Source organism: Sarcophilus harrisii, chromosome 2 (genome assembly GCF_902635505.1).
Source record: "Sarcophilus harrisii chromosome 2, mSarHar1.11, whole genome shotgun sequence".
NCBI lineage: Eukaryota > Metazoa > Chordata > Mammalia > Dasyuromorphia > Dasyuridae > Sarcophilus > Sarcophilus harrisii.
In genome coordinates this window covers 225,216,211-225,235,307 of record NC_045427.1, presented here as the reverse complement: position 1 = coordinate 225,235,307, position 19,097 = coordinate 225,216,211, and the positions used below count along the sequence as shown (strand labels likewise).

General features: G+C 34.4%; 1 protein-coding gene across 4 annotated transcripts in view; it reads right to left on the bottom strand.

The window, feature by feature from the left end:
* The window catches only part of SLC9A8 (solute carrier family 9 member A8), a 104,836-nt gene extending 90,044 nt beyond the window's left edge, over positions 1-14,792 (bottom strand). Inside the window, exons 1-3 of one of the 4 annotated variants that reach the window (XM_031951612.1) lie at positions 14,172-14,792; positions 11,648-11,826; positions 8,480-8,560 (exon numbers count right to left, since the gene is read on the bottom strand). In XM_031951612.1, coding sequence (XP_031807472.1) covers positions 8,480-8,560; positions 11,648-11,826; positions 14,172-14,197 — 286 coding nt within the window. In that variant the 5' untranslated portion in view covers positions 14,198-14,792. Of the gene's footprint in view, positions 1-8,479; positions 8,561-11,647; positions 11,827-13,343; positions 13,793-14,171 lie in introns of those variants that run through there. The other 3 variants (XM_031951616.1, XM_031951613.1, XM_031951615.1) reach the window with 3 other exon arrangements.
* Between the last annotated feature and the right edge of the window lie 4,305 nt (positions 14,793-19,097).

Below are 19,097 nucleotides of genomic sequence, written 5' to 3'. Positions count from 1 at the left end.
CTATCAAAGCAAGAAAAAAGAATATTGTTATCTGCTTCATTAACAATTTTTTTCTAATACTTCTATTTTGCTCCTCAAATCTATAAAAAAGTTTATTTAAACATTTGCCATCAATTTCACAATTATTTTCAATTACTTCCATTTAATTCCTTCTTTACTTCTTTCTCCACTAGAGCTATTCCTCTAAAGAATGCAACACGGAATACCTAAATCCACATTAACACTTCAATTATATACTTTCATTAACTACTGAGAATTATGTTTACATTCTAATTCTAAAGGTTCATGTTTTCTTCCTTTAAAACATCTAATTTTTAGAAATCTTTAGATACAATTGGTTTAAAATTATAAAACAAATCCTTCCCTTCTTTTTTTAAAAAAAGTGAAAATTAGCATCTATTATCAGATGTAATTGTTTTTTAGGCAACTTAGGAAACTTTCAAAGAATGTAATTTATGGAAAAGTTTTTTTTATTTCCTGGGATGAATGTGTTACATCAAAAAATTATATGTAAAATATTTTTAGAAAAATCTACAAAATAGAAAATGATGACTTTAAAGCTCCTTGGGGAAGAAATTTTTTTTTTTATTATAGTGAATTTATTTTTAATACACATTATTTTTTGTATCATGTTGGGAGAGAAAAATCAGAGCAAAATAGAAAAGCCATGGAAGAGAGATAAAAATAAAAAAAAGTAAAAGAAACAGAAAAAAGTAAATAAAGCATGTGTTGATTTACATTCAGTCTCCTTAGATATTTTTCTAGATGCAGATCAATGAACCATTGAGAAGAACAAGTCTTTCATAGTTGATCATCACATATTCTTGCTGTTATTGCATACAATGTATTCCTGGTTCTGCTTGTTTCACTCAGCATCAATCTTTTCAAGGCCTTTCTAAAATCAGCTTGTTCATCATTTTTTTATAGAATAGTATAGAATAGAACTAGAAATACCAAAGACAGTATGCACAGATGTAATTGTTTTTTAGGTTAACTTAGAAAACTATTTCAGAGAATGTAATTTATGAAAAGTTTTTTTATTTCCTGAGATGAATTGTTACATCAAAAAATTATATGTAAAATTAATTTTTAGAAAAATCTACAAATAGAAAATGATGACTTTAAAACTTCTTGGGGAAGAAACTTTTTTTTTCTTTTTTATTATAGTGAATTTATTTTTAATACACATTACTTTGTGTATCATGTTGGGAGAGAAAAATCAGAGCAAAAGAGAAAAGCCATGGGAGAGAGATAAAAAAAAAAAACAGAAAAAAGTAAACAAAGCTTGTGTTGATTTACATTCAGTCTCCTTAGATCTTTTTCTAGATGCAGATCACTGAACCACTGAGAAGAATCAAGTCTTTCATAGTTGATCATTATGTATTCTTGCTGTTATCGTGTACAATGTATTCCTGGTTCTGCTTGTTTCATTCAGCATCAATTCGTGTAAATCTTTCAAAGGCCTTTCTAAAATCAGCTTGTTCACCATTTTTTATAGAACAGTAACATTCCATTACCTTCATATAATACAGCTTGTTTAACCATTTACCAACTGATGGGATCCTCTCCTTTTCCAACTCTTTGCTACTACAAAAAGAGCTGCTACAAACATTTTAGCATATGTGGGTCCTTTCCCCTCCTTTATGATTTCACTGGAAAACAGATCCAGTCATGGTTCTGGTTCAAAGATGGTATGCACAGTTTTAAAGCCCTTTGGGCATAGTTCCAGATTGCCCTGCAGAATGGGTGGATCGTTTCACAATTCCACCAACAATGTATTAATAGTGTCCCAGTTTTCCTACATCCCCTCCAATATTCATCATTATCTTTTCCTATCATCTTAGCCAATCTGAGAGGTATGAGGTGGTACCTCAAAGTTGTTCTAATTTTCATTTCTCTAATCAATAGTGATTTAGAGCATTTTTTCATATAACTATAAATGGCTTTAATTTCATCATCTGAAAATTGCCTGTTCATATCTTTGATCATTTATCAATTGGGGAATGACTTGTATCTTATAAATTTGACATAGTTCTTTATATATTTTAGAAATGAGTCCTGTATCAGAAATACTGTATGTAAAGATTTTTTCTCAGCTTTGTACTTCCCTTTTAATTTTCTTTCTATTGGTTTTGTTTATGCAAAACCTTTTTAATTTAATGTAGTCAGTTTTCCATTTTCCCTTTCATAATGGTAAATTATCCCTTTTTCTGCTAGTTTACAGTATCATCTTTTATGTTCAAATCATGTATCCATTTTGACCTTATTTTGGTATGGGGTGTGAGATGTAAGTCTATGCCAATTTTATGATATATTATTTTCCAGTTTTTCCAGTAATTTTTGTCAAACAGTTCATATTCCAGAAGTTGGAGTATGGGGATTTATCAAATATTAGATTTCTATAGGTTTTGATTATTTTATGGTTTATTTTGTGTATTGTATATATCTAATTTATTCCACTGATTCAACACTGTTTCTTAGCCTATACCAAATAGTTTTGATTACTGCTGCTTTGTAATATAATTTTAGGTTTGGTACTACTAAGCCATAATCCTTTGTATTTTTTTTTTTTTTGTATTAATTCTCTTGATAATACTGACCTTTTATTCTTCCAGATAAATTTTGTTATTATTTTTTTTTAGTTCTATAAAATAGTATTTTGGCAGTTTGGTTGGTATGGCATTGAACAAGTAGACCAATTTAAGCAGAATTGTCATTTTTATTATATTAGCTTGGCCTAGCCATGAACAATTGATATTTTTCCAACTGTTTAAATCTGATTTTATTTGTGTGAGAAGTGTTTGTAATTGTGTTTATATAGTTCTTGGGTTTGTCTTGGTAGGTAGACTCCAAGTATTTTATGTTGTCTACAGTAGTTTTAAATGGAATTTTTCTATCTCTTCCTGATGAGATTTGTCGATAATATATAGAAATACTGATGATTTGTGTGGGTTTATTCTATATCCTGCAACTTTGCTAAAGCTGTGAATTGTTTCCAGTAGGTTTCTGGATGATTTTCTAGAATTCTTTATCATCATTATCATCTGCAAAGAATGATAGTTTTATTTCCTCATTGCTTATTCTAATTCCTTTAATTTCTTTTTCTTTTCTTATTACTAAAGCCAACATTTCTAGCACTTTTTTTTAGCATCCAACACAGCATGTTGAACAGCAAAGTAGTGATTAAACTTCAATAGATTAGAGATAGAAAATGCCATCTGCATCCAGAGACAGAATTATAGAGACTGAATATGGATTGAAGTATAATATTGTCACTTTTTTGTTTGTTTGCTTGCTTTTTCCTTCTCATGGTTTTTTCCCCTTTTGGTCTGACTTTACTAGCATAACATGACAAATATGGTAATATGTTTAAAAGAATTTTATATGTTTAACCTATATCAGATTGCATGGTGTCTTGGGGGTTTGAGTGAGGGAGGGAGAAAAATTTGGAACACAAAATTTTACAAAATTGAATGTTGAAAATTATATGTATATTTGGAAAAATAAAAGACTAATAAGAAAAAAAATTTTAATTAAAAAGTAGTTGAAATAATTTATACCTTTAGCAAAATTTAGAATATAAATAAACTCAAAGTAAATCATCAGCATTTCTACATATTACCAACAAAATCCAGCAAGAAGAGACAGAAAGAAAAAATTCATTCAAAATAATGGCAGGTAATATAAAATACTTGGAAATATACTTGCTAAGACAGACCCAAAAACTATATGAACCCAATTACAAAACACTTTTTAGATAAATAGACTTAAACAATAGAAATATTATTCTTGAGTAGGTCTAGCCAATATAATAAAAATGACAAATCCACAAAACTTACTTTTTCAGTGTCTTACCAGTAATTATTATATAGAACTAGAAAACAATAACAATAAAATTTGTCTGGAAAAACAAAAAGTTAAAAATATCAAGAAAATTAATGAAAAAAAATATGAAAGAAGGTAGCTTAGCAGTAGCAGATCTCATACTATATTACAAAAGGGTAATCATGAAAACAATCTGATACTAGCTAAGAGATAGAATGGTAGATCAGTGAAATAGATTAGACACACAATATACAGTACTAAAATGACCATAGCAATCTAGTGTTTGATAAACCCAAAGATCCAAGCTTTTTTCCCAAAAAAATTTATTTTATTTAAAGAAACAAAATACAAAAAAAAAGAAAAACAAAAAAGGAATACAAAACAAAATGATTTTTTTTCTTTTGTTTCCCAAATTTATTTTATTTGAAGAAAGAGAATAAGAAAAATAGAAAAGCAATACAAAACAAAATGAAACAAAACACAAGAGAAAACATTGTCATATGCCCAGCAGAATATCAGGGAGAATTCAAAATATACAACAACAAAAACCAATTTAAAAAACTATATATTAGTAGAAGAAATTATATTCACGTGTCCATCTTTTCTTTTTATTTCCTTGTAAACTGTTCTTTTCTCTGCTACGCACTTTTACTTTATTCTTTTTTTCTATCTTTCACCCCCCCCCCACATCCAAGCAACCTATACTTAAGATATATTTATATATATATTTATGTATACAAATGAAGATACACACACACACACACACACACACACAACCTTCCTATCCCTGCTGACTCTTTATTAAATTCTGCTCCATAACTTGCCTTGCTATTAACTTACTACCCCATCCCAGAAATCCCTCTCTTATGTTCTTCCCTCACTCTTTGTTTCCTGGTCAGCCCATCCCTCTTCTTTTATTTCTTTATAGATTTTGAAGGATGCTATACCCTTTATATATATGTAGTGTTGCCTATTGAACTTATTCCTGATGTGAGTAGGTTTTCAGATCTATGAGCTCTCTTTTCTCTAATGCTTCTGTGTCTATTTTTCCTCTGCACCTCATTTATATAACATGATTACTATTTCTACCTTAACTCTGCCAATTTTTCTTTTGAGCTACCCTAATTTTGATGTAACTTTTTTTTCCCTGAGGCAATTGGGGTTAAGTGACTTGACCGGAGTCACACAGCTAGGAAGTGTTAAGTGTCTAAGGCCACATTTGAACTCGGGTCCTCCTGACTTCAGAGCTGGTGACTAAAAACCATTACATTGAATTCCCAATCCCTATATTTATGCCCATCTGCATTTTGGATTTCCTTCACAAGCTAATTGTACAATATTTCAGAGTCTAAAAACCATTACATTGAACTCCCAATCCCTATATTTATGCCCACCTGCATTTTGGATTTCCTTCACAAGCTAATTGTACAATATTTCAGAGTCTGATTCTTTTTGTACAGCAAAATAATGTTTTGGTCATGTATACTTATTGTGTATCTAATTTATATTTTAATATATTTAACATCTACTGGTCATCCTGCCATCTGGGGGAGGGGGTGAGGGTTAAGAGATGAAAAATTGGAACAAGAGGTTTGGCAATTGTTAATGCTGTAAAGTTACCCATATATATAACCTGTAAATAAAAGGCTATTAAATAAAATAAAATCAATCTGCTCATCATTTCTTACAGCACAGTAGTATTCCATCACAATCATACAATACAACTCTTTCAGCCATTCCTCAACTGATGGGCATTCTCTTCATGCTCAGTTCTTTACTACCACAAAGAGAGCTAGCTCTCTTTTTTTAAAATATATTTTACAACATATAATTTCTTTTTTCCCCCCCATTCACCTTGAGAAATAGTTCTAACAGTGGTACTGCTGAGTTAAAGAGTATATACAGCTAAAACTCTTTGGGCATAACTCCAAATTGTTTTCCATAATGATTGGTCAGTTCACAACTCCAACAATATGGTATCAGTGTCCAAATTTTTCCACATCCCCTCCAAGATTCATCATTTTTCCCTTCTATCATTTTAGCCAGTCTGGTAGGTGTGAGATGTTATCTCAAAGTTGTGATAATTTGTTATTTCTCTAGTCAATAATGATTTGGAGTATTTTTTCATATGATTATATATAACTTTGATTTCTTCATCTAAAAACGGCCTGTCCACATCCCTTGTTTTTTTTATCAATTGGGAAATAATTCACATTTTTATAAATTTGACAGTTTTATATAATTGAAATATAAGACCTTTATCCCAGAAACTGTCTATAAAATCCACTCCCCCACCTCCAATTTTCTACTTTCCTTCTAATCTTGGCTACATTAGTTTTATTTGTACAAAATCTTTTAAACTTAAGGTCACCACCATTCTTCTATCCTTAAGTCTTGATAGGTAACATATTCCACGTTCTAATTTTCTTGTATCTCCCTTTACATCTAGGTAATGTTTTCCATTTTGACCTTATCTTGGTAAATGGTGCCAGATATTATTAATCCATACCTAGTTTCTGCCAGAATGCAGTTTTCCCAACAATTTTTATCAAATAGTGTATTCTTAGCCCCAAAACTTAAATCTTTACATTGTCAACTACAAAATTACTATGATCATTTAACTATTGTGTGTCTACTTTGTTCTATCTTTCTATTTCTTAGCCAATACCACATAGTTTTATTAAACAGTTTAAAACCTGGTATAGCAGCTACACCTCCTTCCTTTAGATTTTCCCCATTAATTCCTTTGATATCCTTAACCTTTTGTTCTACCCAATTTTCTATTTCTTAGGCTGTACCAGATAGTTTTGGTAATTAGCATTGTATAATGCAGTTGTAATAATTTTTTGGTAATTTAATTGGAATGGCATTGAATAAGGAAATTAGCTTAGATAAAATTGTCATTTTTATTATATTGGCCCTGCTCACCCATGAACAATTATTATTTCTCCATTTATTTAAATCTGACTTTATATAAAAAGTGTTTTATAATTATGTTCATATACTTCCTGGGTTTGTCTTGGAAAGTAGTATACTCCCAGGTATTTTATGCTATATTATTTATTTTATATAATTATTTTGAATGGGTATCTCTTACTATCCCTTCTTTCAGGATTTTGTTGGTGATATGTAAAAATGGTGGTGATTTATGTGGATTTATGATGACTTTATTATTCTGAGCAACCAATGATCTAAAACAATTCCAAAAGGTTTATAATGAAAAATCCTATTCACCTGTAGAGAAAGAACTGATGGGAAAAAAAAGAACTGATGAAGTCTGAATGCAAATGGAAGCATCATTTTTTCATCTGATTTTTCTTGCCTTTTTTTGGGCAATATAGCTAAAAATAAAAATATGTTTTGCATAATTTCATATATATAAATAATATCACATTTCTTGCCTTTTCAAATGGGTAGGTAAAAGTTGAGAGGGAAGAAGAGAATTCAGAGCTCAAAAAAATTTTCAAATGAATGCTAAAAATTATAAATTTTTCAAAGAAAAAAGCAAAATGAGAGTTATATTTTATCTTAGGGCTAAGAGGAATCTACTAGAGCTAATTAAGTAAAGAGTCACAATGAGAAAACTTACTTTGACTACAGCATATAGGACGTACGCTAGTGTTAAGAGACTCAAAAAAGAACAATTAAGAGATTGTTGCAATAAGCTAGGCAAGAGGTGATGAGGGAGTGGTAATATGTGAATAGAGCGAAGGGGACAGATTTAAGAGATGTTATAAAGATATAAATGGCAAGATTTTAAAACTGATTGGATATATAGTATAAGAGAGAAAGAGAAGTTTAGGATTTTATGAATTTTTTGAATCTTATGAATGTGAAGAACTGAAAGGAAGGTGTTACCTTAAACCAGAAATGGGGAACATTGGAAAAAAGTTTTTCACAGGAAAAATAATGAATTTAATTTTAGAGAAGTTAAATTTAATATATCTCCAGGATATCCATATTTGAAATGTTCAAGAGGTAACTGGTGTTATGGAATTAAAAAGCAAGGAGGAAGAGATTGGGGCTATATATATACAGATCTGAGAGTCAACCTCCAAAGAGATCATAGTTAAACCCATGGGAATTTAGTTTCCTAAAGAGTATAAAGGGAGAAAAGGACCCACAGAATCTTGAGGAGGATCCACAATTAAGGGGTATGATATGGATAATAAATAAAATAAAAAAGGATTAGAGAGACAAATTAAGAGGGAATTAATGTTACAAAAACCCAAAGATAATATAATATCCAGGAGAAGTATCAAATGCAATAGATAAGCAATAGGGGTTGGACTAAGGAAAGACTATCAAAAATCTGGAAATAATCAAATAAATACATAAATATGTATATATACTCACACAGATATATAGTCAATGATTAAAATATATAAATAGAAAGTAATAACCAAAAAGCATTCAAAAATGAATGTTGCAATATTAAAAAGAATAAGCTTAGCCACAAAGAAGAGATGTGAGATTCTTTTGTGGAGATGAAGGGTCTAAGGTGTAATACATTTCAAGTAACATCAGATTTTCCAATTTATTAATTGGTTTTGCTGAATTTCTTTTCTCTTCTTCCTCTTTACTTTTTAAATCCTTTGTTAAAGGGGATACTTCTCATTAATAGCTTTAATTTAATCAAATTTTAACCACTTACCTAGAGAGACAACTGCAACACTCTCTGGCAGAAAATGTAGTCTGTATCTGATCAATAAATGCACCAATATGATGCAAATTGCTGTGCAAGGGAAGAAAAAAAAAAGTTAAAACAGGCAATTTCCTAACAACCATTTAAATGCAAATAAAAATCTGATAGAATATTATTAAAATAATTTTTTTCATATTTTTTTAATCCCTTGATATAGATGAAAACTACCATTTTGGTTTCAATATAGGTTGTACTTTTCCATAAAACCTGGCTTATTTGAAATATAAGTAAAGCTTAAGTCAATGATATTTTTCAATGTACATGAATTTTTTTTTTCTTTTTGAAGTAATCTTAATTTAGAGAGATAACAAATGACAGATTATGAATCAACCTATGGAATGATGATTTTTAAAAGCTATAAACATATTTTGTCCCTAATTTTAAAATACCTGGCCTCTATGTAAATACAGCTGTAGTAGAATAAAGAGACAAAGAAATTCTTCTATCACATTATATGGCATCTAATTAGAAATAATCCTACTTTGTTCTCCCCATTTTTAATTAAGGCAAACTGAAATGATCAATAAATTGGTTCCTGACATCCACATCAAATAACATTTTTGCAATTTTAATACCAAAGGAAAAGAAGAGGGAAAATAAGTCAGCATGCTTGTTATGTATCCCACAAGTTAACACCAGTGATTCTCAAAGTGCAAAAGTGCAATCCTCCCAATGTTTAAAAAAGTAATTACAACTTTCCTTTGGTTTAGTTGATCACATTAATGATCCTGAACCCATTATAGTTTTATGGCATGGATGTTGATGTTATTTTCAAATTAGTAAGATAGAGCTAGATTTTTTGGTTTATTTGCATTCTGGTAATTATCTGTTTTTTCTTGTTTTAGTAAAACAAAATGTAATGCCAGTGCTCAATGGGTTTTAATGAAATGGCTGAAAAACACATTTGGCATGTCATGGCATTATCTATGCTTTTTTCATTGTTAAAAATTAATTGTTATATTCTAAATCAGCATCATCAATTTAATTAATCCAATGTAAAACCAATATTATCCCATGTTAGATCATAAATACTATATCATCAACTGTCAATTTCCCAAGGCTACTTAATAAACACAAACTTTTTTTAAAAAGTTATTACAAAAATAATATTAAAGCATGAATTTGTCAATTCCAACAATCTCCATTACTCTTTAATCCATTCAAAATAAAATACTTTCTATAGGAAAAAATGTTTTGTATGTATACACAGCTTTGGTCTAAGTTTGTCAGTATAAAGTGCTTAACCAAATGATTTCAAATGTCAAAGAACATATTCATAAATTGGAATTATGACACTTAAGAAAACCTATAAGCACCCAATCTTATTTGACAATTCTTCTTCAATCCCTAGAAACAAGTTATAAACTAGTGGAAAGCACATACTGTGCATGCCAATTGTACTTTCACCTGTTAAAAGCTCTGACTCACAATCAAATCAGCTCCATTTTCTTGGCACCCACAGTGATCAGAGACACCAAAAATCTTACAATTTCTTTTCTGGCCTAATTTAAATTGTAGGAATAAAGGCAAGGAGGTGACATACAATGTGAGACATATCTATATTCTGTAATAAAATGACTCACTCTCTGCTGCCTGTGCTAAAACGTCCTAATTTCTTTCTACTCATTATGGTTCATAAATTTAAGTGCAATGGCATATCACTTCACATTAGGACATTGGTTTTTTTTTTAAGACCTTAGATGCATATCATTTGAATCTCTGATCAGAAATAAATAGGTATATTGTGCAAATAGAAACCTACTTCACTTAAAAAGTTTTAATCTATTCTACTGGTACCTACTAATATTCCAAAAAACAGCTACAGAGACACAAATTCATAAATCAATTGTGGAAAACACAAAAAAAAAAAAGAACGCAAAAAGAAACAAACACAAAAAACCAAAATCCAGCTGCTATTAAATTTGATTCTAGAATTATATTGGAAGAGTTACTCAAGGGAGAAAAGTAGCACTATATAAATTAGACCTAAACACTTTTTTTTGGCCCAAGGAAACTATAAAATCTAAGATTTTTGTGCTGATTCATCAGCAAGCGGTAGAAACCTGTTTTGTACTCTTTGACACAAGCCCATATTAAATATTCAATTCAACAAATCCAATTCAAAAAACAGGTATAAAACGCTTACTATAAAGTCTATCTTAAAATTCTACCTCCTTTTCCCACCTTTATCTCTTTATGGGGGAATAAGATGTATATAATATATATTTACAAAAAAATTTCTTCTTTTATGTTCTTTAACATAATAAAGTTACCTGCAACATTAAATAAAATAAAGACCCTCTTTTGGCCTCAAAGGAAGATTTTAGGTAATAAAGATTTCCTAATCAAGAAAGGAATTGTTTTTCATCTGCAGGTTGCATTGCAAGAAAAATATTCTCCTGAATTACTTTAATTATTACCCAAAGAATTTTATCCTAACAGATTTGCAAACAAGAAGCTATCAATGCTTAATAAATCCAAATAGAATACAGAAAGGCAATTTAGAATTCAAATACTAAGCTTTCAAATAAAACTACTATATTACAAACACTCAAACCATTTCTGACATAATTATGATAAACAAAAAGACATCGCATATTTATTTGAAATGTAGCACCCAGAGCACAGCTGGACAAAAAATGTTCATTCTGGTCTTGCACTCTCCTAAAAGAATATGAGCTAGTCAGAAATATAAATGAAGCACTAAAAAAAGGGGAAATAATTTAAAATTTTGCCTTTCCTCAGCCAACAAAATTTTGGTCATGACATTTTCTCTTTAGTTCAGGGTCATTTGTGTCCATTATCTAACCAAAGTTGTTATGTACTTTCCATCAACTCTCCCACACTATTCTTGATGCTAAAGAATCATGTAATGTTTCAATAAGTATTTTGAATGCTCTCTTCCGAGCTATGCTTCAAGATACCCTAAGTATATATTTTAAAATACCTTTAAGAAGGCTAAACAGTATTTTATAAAGGCAGTAATAGGTTATGAATGGATCATTGTTCTTCAATGATAGCAGAGAAAACTGGGCAAAGGAAAACAAACATGAGTGTTCTCCATAGAGGCACAATATATGATATTTCAAACAAGTAAATGATAGCATTTCAATTCACCTAAAACAAGCAGACTAAAGAATATAGTCATGCCACTGGACTGCTCCTCTTGCTGAGCCTGCTCTCCAGTCTGAACTGGGAGGATGGGTTTGGCAGGAGTTGGAAGCACCAGCTTGGTGGTGATGGCCAGGGTGGTATGTAGGGTTATATTGGGACCCTCATGGGTTGTGTTGAGGAACCTGTCAGAAGACACAAATGAAGCAGTGAGATAAAGAGAGAATGCCTCCCTAAGGCAGAAATACATATGGTGACAAACTATTAAATAAGCAATTAAAAGAACAAGCTTTATTCACTGTCCAGCTCTAAAACAATGACCTACTACAACATCCCAGGGTCAGAGATTTACAACTGGAAAGGGCCTTAGAAATCATCTAGCCCAATCTTCTCATTTTAAAGTTTAAGAGACTGAGATTTAGAGAGAATAAGTGACTTGTCCAAGGTAACATGGGTAGTGGTGTAATGCCATTCTATCATTATAGCCAAGATACATCTGGGAATGCCTCAAAATTAGAAGAGAGAAACAACTGATGGCACAGAAGACAGATCATCAGGCCTGGAGTCAGTTACATCCTAGTTTAAATTCAGCCTGGAGAAATTATTTGTGTAAGACACTTGGGCAAGTTACTTAACCTCTCTCAGCCTGTTTCTTCATCAGCAAAATGGGAATTTTTAAAAGGCACCTACCAGCTAGAGCTGTTGTAAACATAAAATGGGATATTTGCAAAGTGCTACATGAATGTACCACTATTACTAAAGTAGCGGAAAATTTTAATTAACCTATTATCATTATGCCATAGGCTATAATTACTACAAAGTCTATAACCAAAACTCTTTCCACTTTTGAGGGGAAAAGCAAAGAAAGAAAACCGAAGTGTTTTGATTTCCTAAGTCTATTCAGACTCCCCAAAGAATGTTTCCACCCTACAGAGACAATGTAAAAAGCTATGATATAAAAAAATGACTTCCGTGTTGTATTTGTGTATATTTTAGAAAGTCATCTCATAAACTGAGTCATGTTGTCAGCAATCTAAGTACTGTCTACTGGCAAGTACAGAAGTGGCTTGGAAACATAGGGGATGTAGTGAAATGGAAAGAATTCTGTCCCTTTGAGGAAGGGTTCAATCCCACAGGGAAAATAATAGCCAAGTTATCATGCCCAAATCTTAGTTTCCTCACCTATTAAAAAAAGGGGGGGGGGGGAGGAATAACACTACACTTTTGAGTTAAGAGTCATACGATTTAGGAGCAGCAAAGGACCTTAGAAATCAACCTCTTTTTTACAGATGAGGTCAATGAAGTGATTTGTCCAAGAGCACAACTTGGACACTGCAAAAGAATCCAAACTTCTACTAGGTGGCAGCAGTGCCTAAGAGTGCTGAGCCCAGAGTCAGGGAAACCCAAGTTCAAACTCAATCCCAGACAATTACCAGCTGCGTGGCCCAGTGGGCAAATCAGCAACTGTCTCCACCTTTAAAATGGGAATATTAACAGCACCCATTTTCTAGGATTGTGGAGAGGATAAAATGAGCCAAATCGAGGGAGTACCAGACTTAATGAACGAGCTTGCCTCTATCATTATTCCTTCCAATAACTCCACGAATAACTCTCACTCCAAGTGACGAGTGGCAAGGAAAATCATGCTTTTGTTGCTGCTTTTCTCCAACCCTCTGCTTTCATCTGTAAAAAGAGAATTTACCTCGTTCTGGTAGCCACCGGAAGAGCCCGTACTGATCTCCGTAGTTTTAAGATTTCCAAAACACTTTTGCATACATTATCACATTGAAATCGGATAATGATACTGCAAAATGAGTGCCATTATTGTGCTCACTTTTCATTAGAGGAAACGGATGTAATGAAGTTAGTGACTTGTCCAAGGTCACACGGCTACTAAGTGTCCGAAAACGGATCTGATCTGGGTCTTGCCCACATCAGCTTCAACATTTCTAATCGGACTGAGATATCAGACGCCAGAGAAGATGGAGTCTGCTCCCATCTTGCCCACGGTATGACTTTGGGCACGTCACTTTCTGCCCTGGGTCAGACCCCCTCAGAACACAGGTGGTCAAGAGGACTTTCGGGAGAATGTCCATCTATCTAAGTGCTTCTCCATTCCCAAGATCAGGCCTAGAGTCTTCCTTACCCCCGCAAAAAGAGTCTTCCTTACCCCCGCAAAAAAAAAAAAAAAAAAAAAAAACCTCCCTCGGGAAAGGGGCGGGGCCTTCTGAATGGGGGAGGGGGCGGAACCGAGTTGCGGGAAAATTTTTTCTCAGTAATAGACCTCAGTTTCCACATTTGTCAAAAGTCGGCGAGGGAGGAGGTAACCTAGACCCTACCCTCGGGGGCTGACTACCGTAGGGCCGCGGCGGGAGGCGGAGTCGCTGTCTACAGGCCCCAGGTCGCGAGGCTGGAGGCGGGGAAGCCGCTCGGAGATGCTACCGAACCGCCCCGCCCCGGCAAGGGCCCGGGCCCCACCCCCACCCTGAGGGGCCCACAAGCCCCACCGCTGCCCGGAAATCCCACTCACTCCTCTTCCGCCATCTTGTCCCCCATCCTGCGGCTCCGCCACAGCCACCGAGAGCCCGCAAGAGCGCGGGGCTAGCGGGCCGCTCCGGGCTTCCGGCGGGGGGGGAGGGGGGGCGGGGAACCGGGCGAGAAGCCGGATATGGGAGGGCGAGTGGCCGGGAGAACGCAGCTTCTCCTTCCGTCCGTCTCTCCAGAGCATCCTGTGGGGGCGGGGAGAGGAAGGTGGGGAGGAGGGGAGAGCCGTGGGCACTGGAGACCAGAGAGGAGCACGTGACTGCCGGGTACTACGTGGCTGCCAGGAAGGCTTCCGGGGCGTGGGTTACTTCATTCCTTCTTCGCCCTTACTGACCTGGCGACAGTCACAAGTCCCTGAAGTGATACCAAAGAGAAACCCGAGCGGGGGCGGGGAAGAGGCAAAAGGCTTGTTGGAGCACTTGTGACTCATTCATTTTGTCCTTGACGTCCAAGCCCTTCCACCCAAATATCCTCAAGCCTCGACTAGCTTGTAAACGTTCCCCAGCGCGGCGTTACTGGAACCGGATCTTGTTCGCTGCAAAAGGCAGAGCGTCTTTGCTGATGGTCGCCGTCCGCCCGCTCCCCGCTCCGACAGTCCCTGGTTAACCCGGCCGCTGGGGGGAAACACTTCCGGGGCTCCCATACTGGCCTCTGAAGCTGCGGCTGGGAAGTGAGGGACGCTTGGAGGCTCACAGACGGGGTCAAACCCCCCATCCCGGGGCCGCTGACCTTGACCTTGACCTTTCCCGATCTCAGCTCCTTGGAAATGGACAGCGCTTCAAAGCAATTCTTTTTGTCCCGCCATTGCCTTATACACGAATTAAGGCTTGGGGAAAGAAAAAAAGTACCCGAGGTCACAGAGGCATTTAGGATTACAAAACCCAGCACCGTTGCTACCAATTAGGTTAGGTGACAGACAGAATGGGGAATTGTCACTGCAGCACCTACTAGCTTGGAGAGTAACTTATTAAGCCTTTGCTTCTGCTTCCTCGTTTGTAAATGGGAATAACCAATAAAATAAGATTTAGAAAAAATCTTCCTGCTGCTCCCAACGGAGGATGTGCCTTTCCACTTAAACCTTACAGAGGATTTTTCATGTTGGATGAGTGAACTGCACCCCCATAAATCATAGCAATAATGCCTGACATTTTATAGCTCCTACCGGGTCTCTTTGCTAAGCATTTCACAAATAGATCTTTGTATGTATCCCATTGTCCTCATCTGTTAAGTAGAATCGTGATTACCTCCCAAGCATTTACTTGTGAGGATCAAATGATATTTTTGTAAAATGTGTGAGGCTGAATTTGAACTCAGTTCTTCTAACTATAGACTACACTCTGTACCACCTAGCTCTTTTTCCTTTAATGTACCACAGTAATAATGTATTAATAGTAGTTAATAATGTATTATGTATATAATATATATACATTATTATATATATATATAATAATGTATTAATTAATAGTAATTAATGTTCTACAGTAATACAGTGTCATGGGATTCTAATGATTTTCCTTACTAGCAAGAGACAATTCTGCCACAAATCCAAATTTCCCGTAAATCTTAGGAATCCTGGTACTTAGATGAGAGGATTATGTCATCCCATCATTTCAGATTCTGAATGGATAGGGTTGTTTGCAGCAAGCCTAGTAATAGGAATCTTCTAGGGAGAAGATTAGAGAGATGCAAAGGAAGCTGGGGAGAGATTGGGTAGGAAAGGCACAGTACAGTTGAAGAATCAGAGGAAGGAAGATAGGAATTTCTACTAGGGCTATCACTTCCTCCTGCTAATGCAGCATTATTAATACTTTCAGATGTTGAAATGACACCTTTTAGACCTCCTTACTTTACCACTTCCCATTCAGGAAATGCAGTTACATTACCCTAGAGCTTAATTGTGCACAAGTCAAAAGATTCCCTCCTAGACATTCAAATTTCACCATGTCCATTGAGCAAGTGTGTTCTGAAAAAAAAAAAAAAAAAAAAAAAAAGTGGATAAAGAACAGAAATGAGTGGATTCCAGGGGCTGAAGTAATAGAAGGCAGTTTGGGGAGATAGATGATGGAGTAAGGGATGCTTATTTTAATTTCTTGATATTTATCTTGCATTCTTTTTCAAATCTAACTAGGAACTGGTAATAATAGCTCAATTTTGACCTTTGGAGATTCCATCATAGACTCATAGAATATGTTTCTGGTCTGATAACTAGAAGAAATGCACTTTTGGTTGACTGGGGAGCTCTTTCCTACCTGTCTGAATTTGAGCAAGAAAGCAAGGACTACTGCAATGTAATACATTGTCTTTTTGTCTGTGATGTTATGTTTAAATGTTTGGAACTTGAATAGATCCAGTAAAAAAAAGGGAAGAGGGGATAAGTCATGGTTTTGAAGGAATGAGGATAAACAGCTTTTGACCCTATTAACCACTGCCTTCTGCTAAATATTTGGTTTTATCTCTTGGTTTTTGTGATACTGTTTATTCTTTCTTCTATCCTGACCACTTCTCAGCATATTTTGCAGAATAGCCTTCTTACTCTCACTCACTATATGTGGATATTCTCCAAGCCCTTTTCTCTCCCTGTCTTTTCATTTCCTCATCAGCTCCTTGGGTTCATTTATGCTAAGACTCATATGCATATATACAGTCTTTATGTCTCTCCTAAATTCTAATGCTGTATTATTAATTACCTACTAGATATGTAAAGGGAACATTATATAGAAAGTATACTTATATGAGGAAATTTGGAAAACAGGAAAGCATGTTAGAGAGCATTTCCTCAGTGAAGTGCCTAGCACATAGTAAGCACTTAATAAATGTTTATTGACTCACTAGAGGAGGAAAAAAACAGACAACATATACATATACATATACAACAGACAACTTGGTCAAAAAAGAAAAATGGGTTTAGGAAACATCATAAGAGGTACAGAGGTATGATATGGTAGTGATGGGAGACTTCAATTATACAGATATTTATTGGATGTTTAACAATGATGTGTTATTTATGTTAGTGATCATTTCTTTCTTCAAAAGATTGAAAAACTGAAAAGGGGAAATTGTCTGGATCTGATTCTCCCTAATGAAGAGGAACGCATTGCTGTGGTTTCTATGATAGAAGGGACCACTCCCTCCTATAGAGTTTGTGATAGAAAAGGAAATCTATTCAAATTCTAGTTTTTGGAAAATCAAGTTTCACTGGGTTCAAAGGAAATTAAATAAAATCTATGGTCACAAATAAAGCTTTCCCAGGAGGGGTGAAAGATGTTCAAGAATGAAATTCTAGGGGCAGCTAGGTGGCACAGTGGATAGAGAACACCAGGCCTGAAGTCAGGAGGATCTGAGTTCAAATTTGATCTCAGAGACTTAACACTTAGTGGCTGTGTGACCCTGGATAAGTCACTTAACCTCAATTGCCTCAGCCACTCCCCCCCCCCAAAAAAAATGGAATTCTGAAGATGATTTTAAAAGTAATAGTTGCAGTGAAGGGGGAAATAAAATTTGACTGAAGAGACAAAAGGAGATGCACAAAGAGCTCTCCAACTAACTTAAATTTTAAAAATAAATATATAGTAGATAGAAACAGGGAATTGAAGATGAATATCCCCAGTTAGCATCATATTGTCCTATAAAAATAGTGCTAGAGCATAGAATGAGCTGAGACTTGCAAGAGAAGATAAAGATAACAGTAATTTAAAAAAAAAAAAAGCTTTATTGGGAGAAAAAAAGGATTCAAAAAGGACCTACATCTTTGCTTGGGAAAGATAGGAAAATAATAACTGACAACAAAGAGAAGATAGGGCTGCCCCATTCTTCTATTTTTTCTGCCAAGAATAAGGTTTTTTTGCACTGGAAATGACAGAACAAAAATGACTAAACGACATAATTAAGGATATAAAAGAACATTTTGTTACCCTTGATGAATTCAAGTCACCTGGCCCAGGTGAAATCCTCAAGTATTGGGGGAAAAATGAGATTTACAAGACAATATCAATAATACAAGAGAAATGATAGAAAATAAGAGGTTCAATGGGATTGGAGAAGGACAAGTCTAGACTTTCAAAAGAGAAGAGAACAGTCTACAAAGTATAGGAGAGTGAGTTTGATCTTAATATCAAAGAAATCATAAAAAAAAAAAGATCAGTGAATTTCTAGAAAATGATAGTTATTACAAAGAATTAGCATTGCTTTTTAAATTTTTATTTATTTTTTTATTATAGCTTTTTATTTACAAAACATATACATGGGTAATTTTTCATCATTGACCCTTGTGAAATCTTCTGTTCCAACTTTTCCCCTCCTTTCCCCCACCTCCTCCTCTATCTGGCAGGTAGTCCAATACATGTTAAATATGTTAAAGCAGGGGTCCTCAAACTTTTTAAATAGGGGGCCAGTTCACTGTCCCTCAGACTGTTGGAGGGCTGGACTATAGTAAAAACAAAAACTTTGTTTTGTGGGCCTTTAAATAAAGAAACTTCATATCCCTGGGTGAGGGGGGTAAACGTCCTCAGCTGCTGCATCTGGTCCCCTGAGCCATAGTTTGAGGACCCCTGTAAGTATATGTTAAATACAATATATGTATTCATATTTATTGTTATCTTGCTGCACAAGAAAAATCGGATTTAGAAAGAATGTAAAAATAACCTGAAAAGGAAAATTAAAATTCAGCATTGTTTTTGTAGAAAAGAGTCATGACAAACTAATTTTCTTTTTAGGTAGGATTACTAAATTAATAAATGGCAGATGCTTATTCTCTAGAAATTATTGAGATTTTAGCAAAGATGTTGATAAAAAATGTTTTATACCATTGAGGAGGAGATGAAGAAAAGTGAACGGTTAATAATGCAAATAGACCTAGAACTGATTAGTTTGGATGGTCTTAAATGTTCCTGTTAATGAGTCAGTATCAAAATAA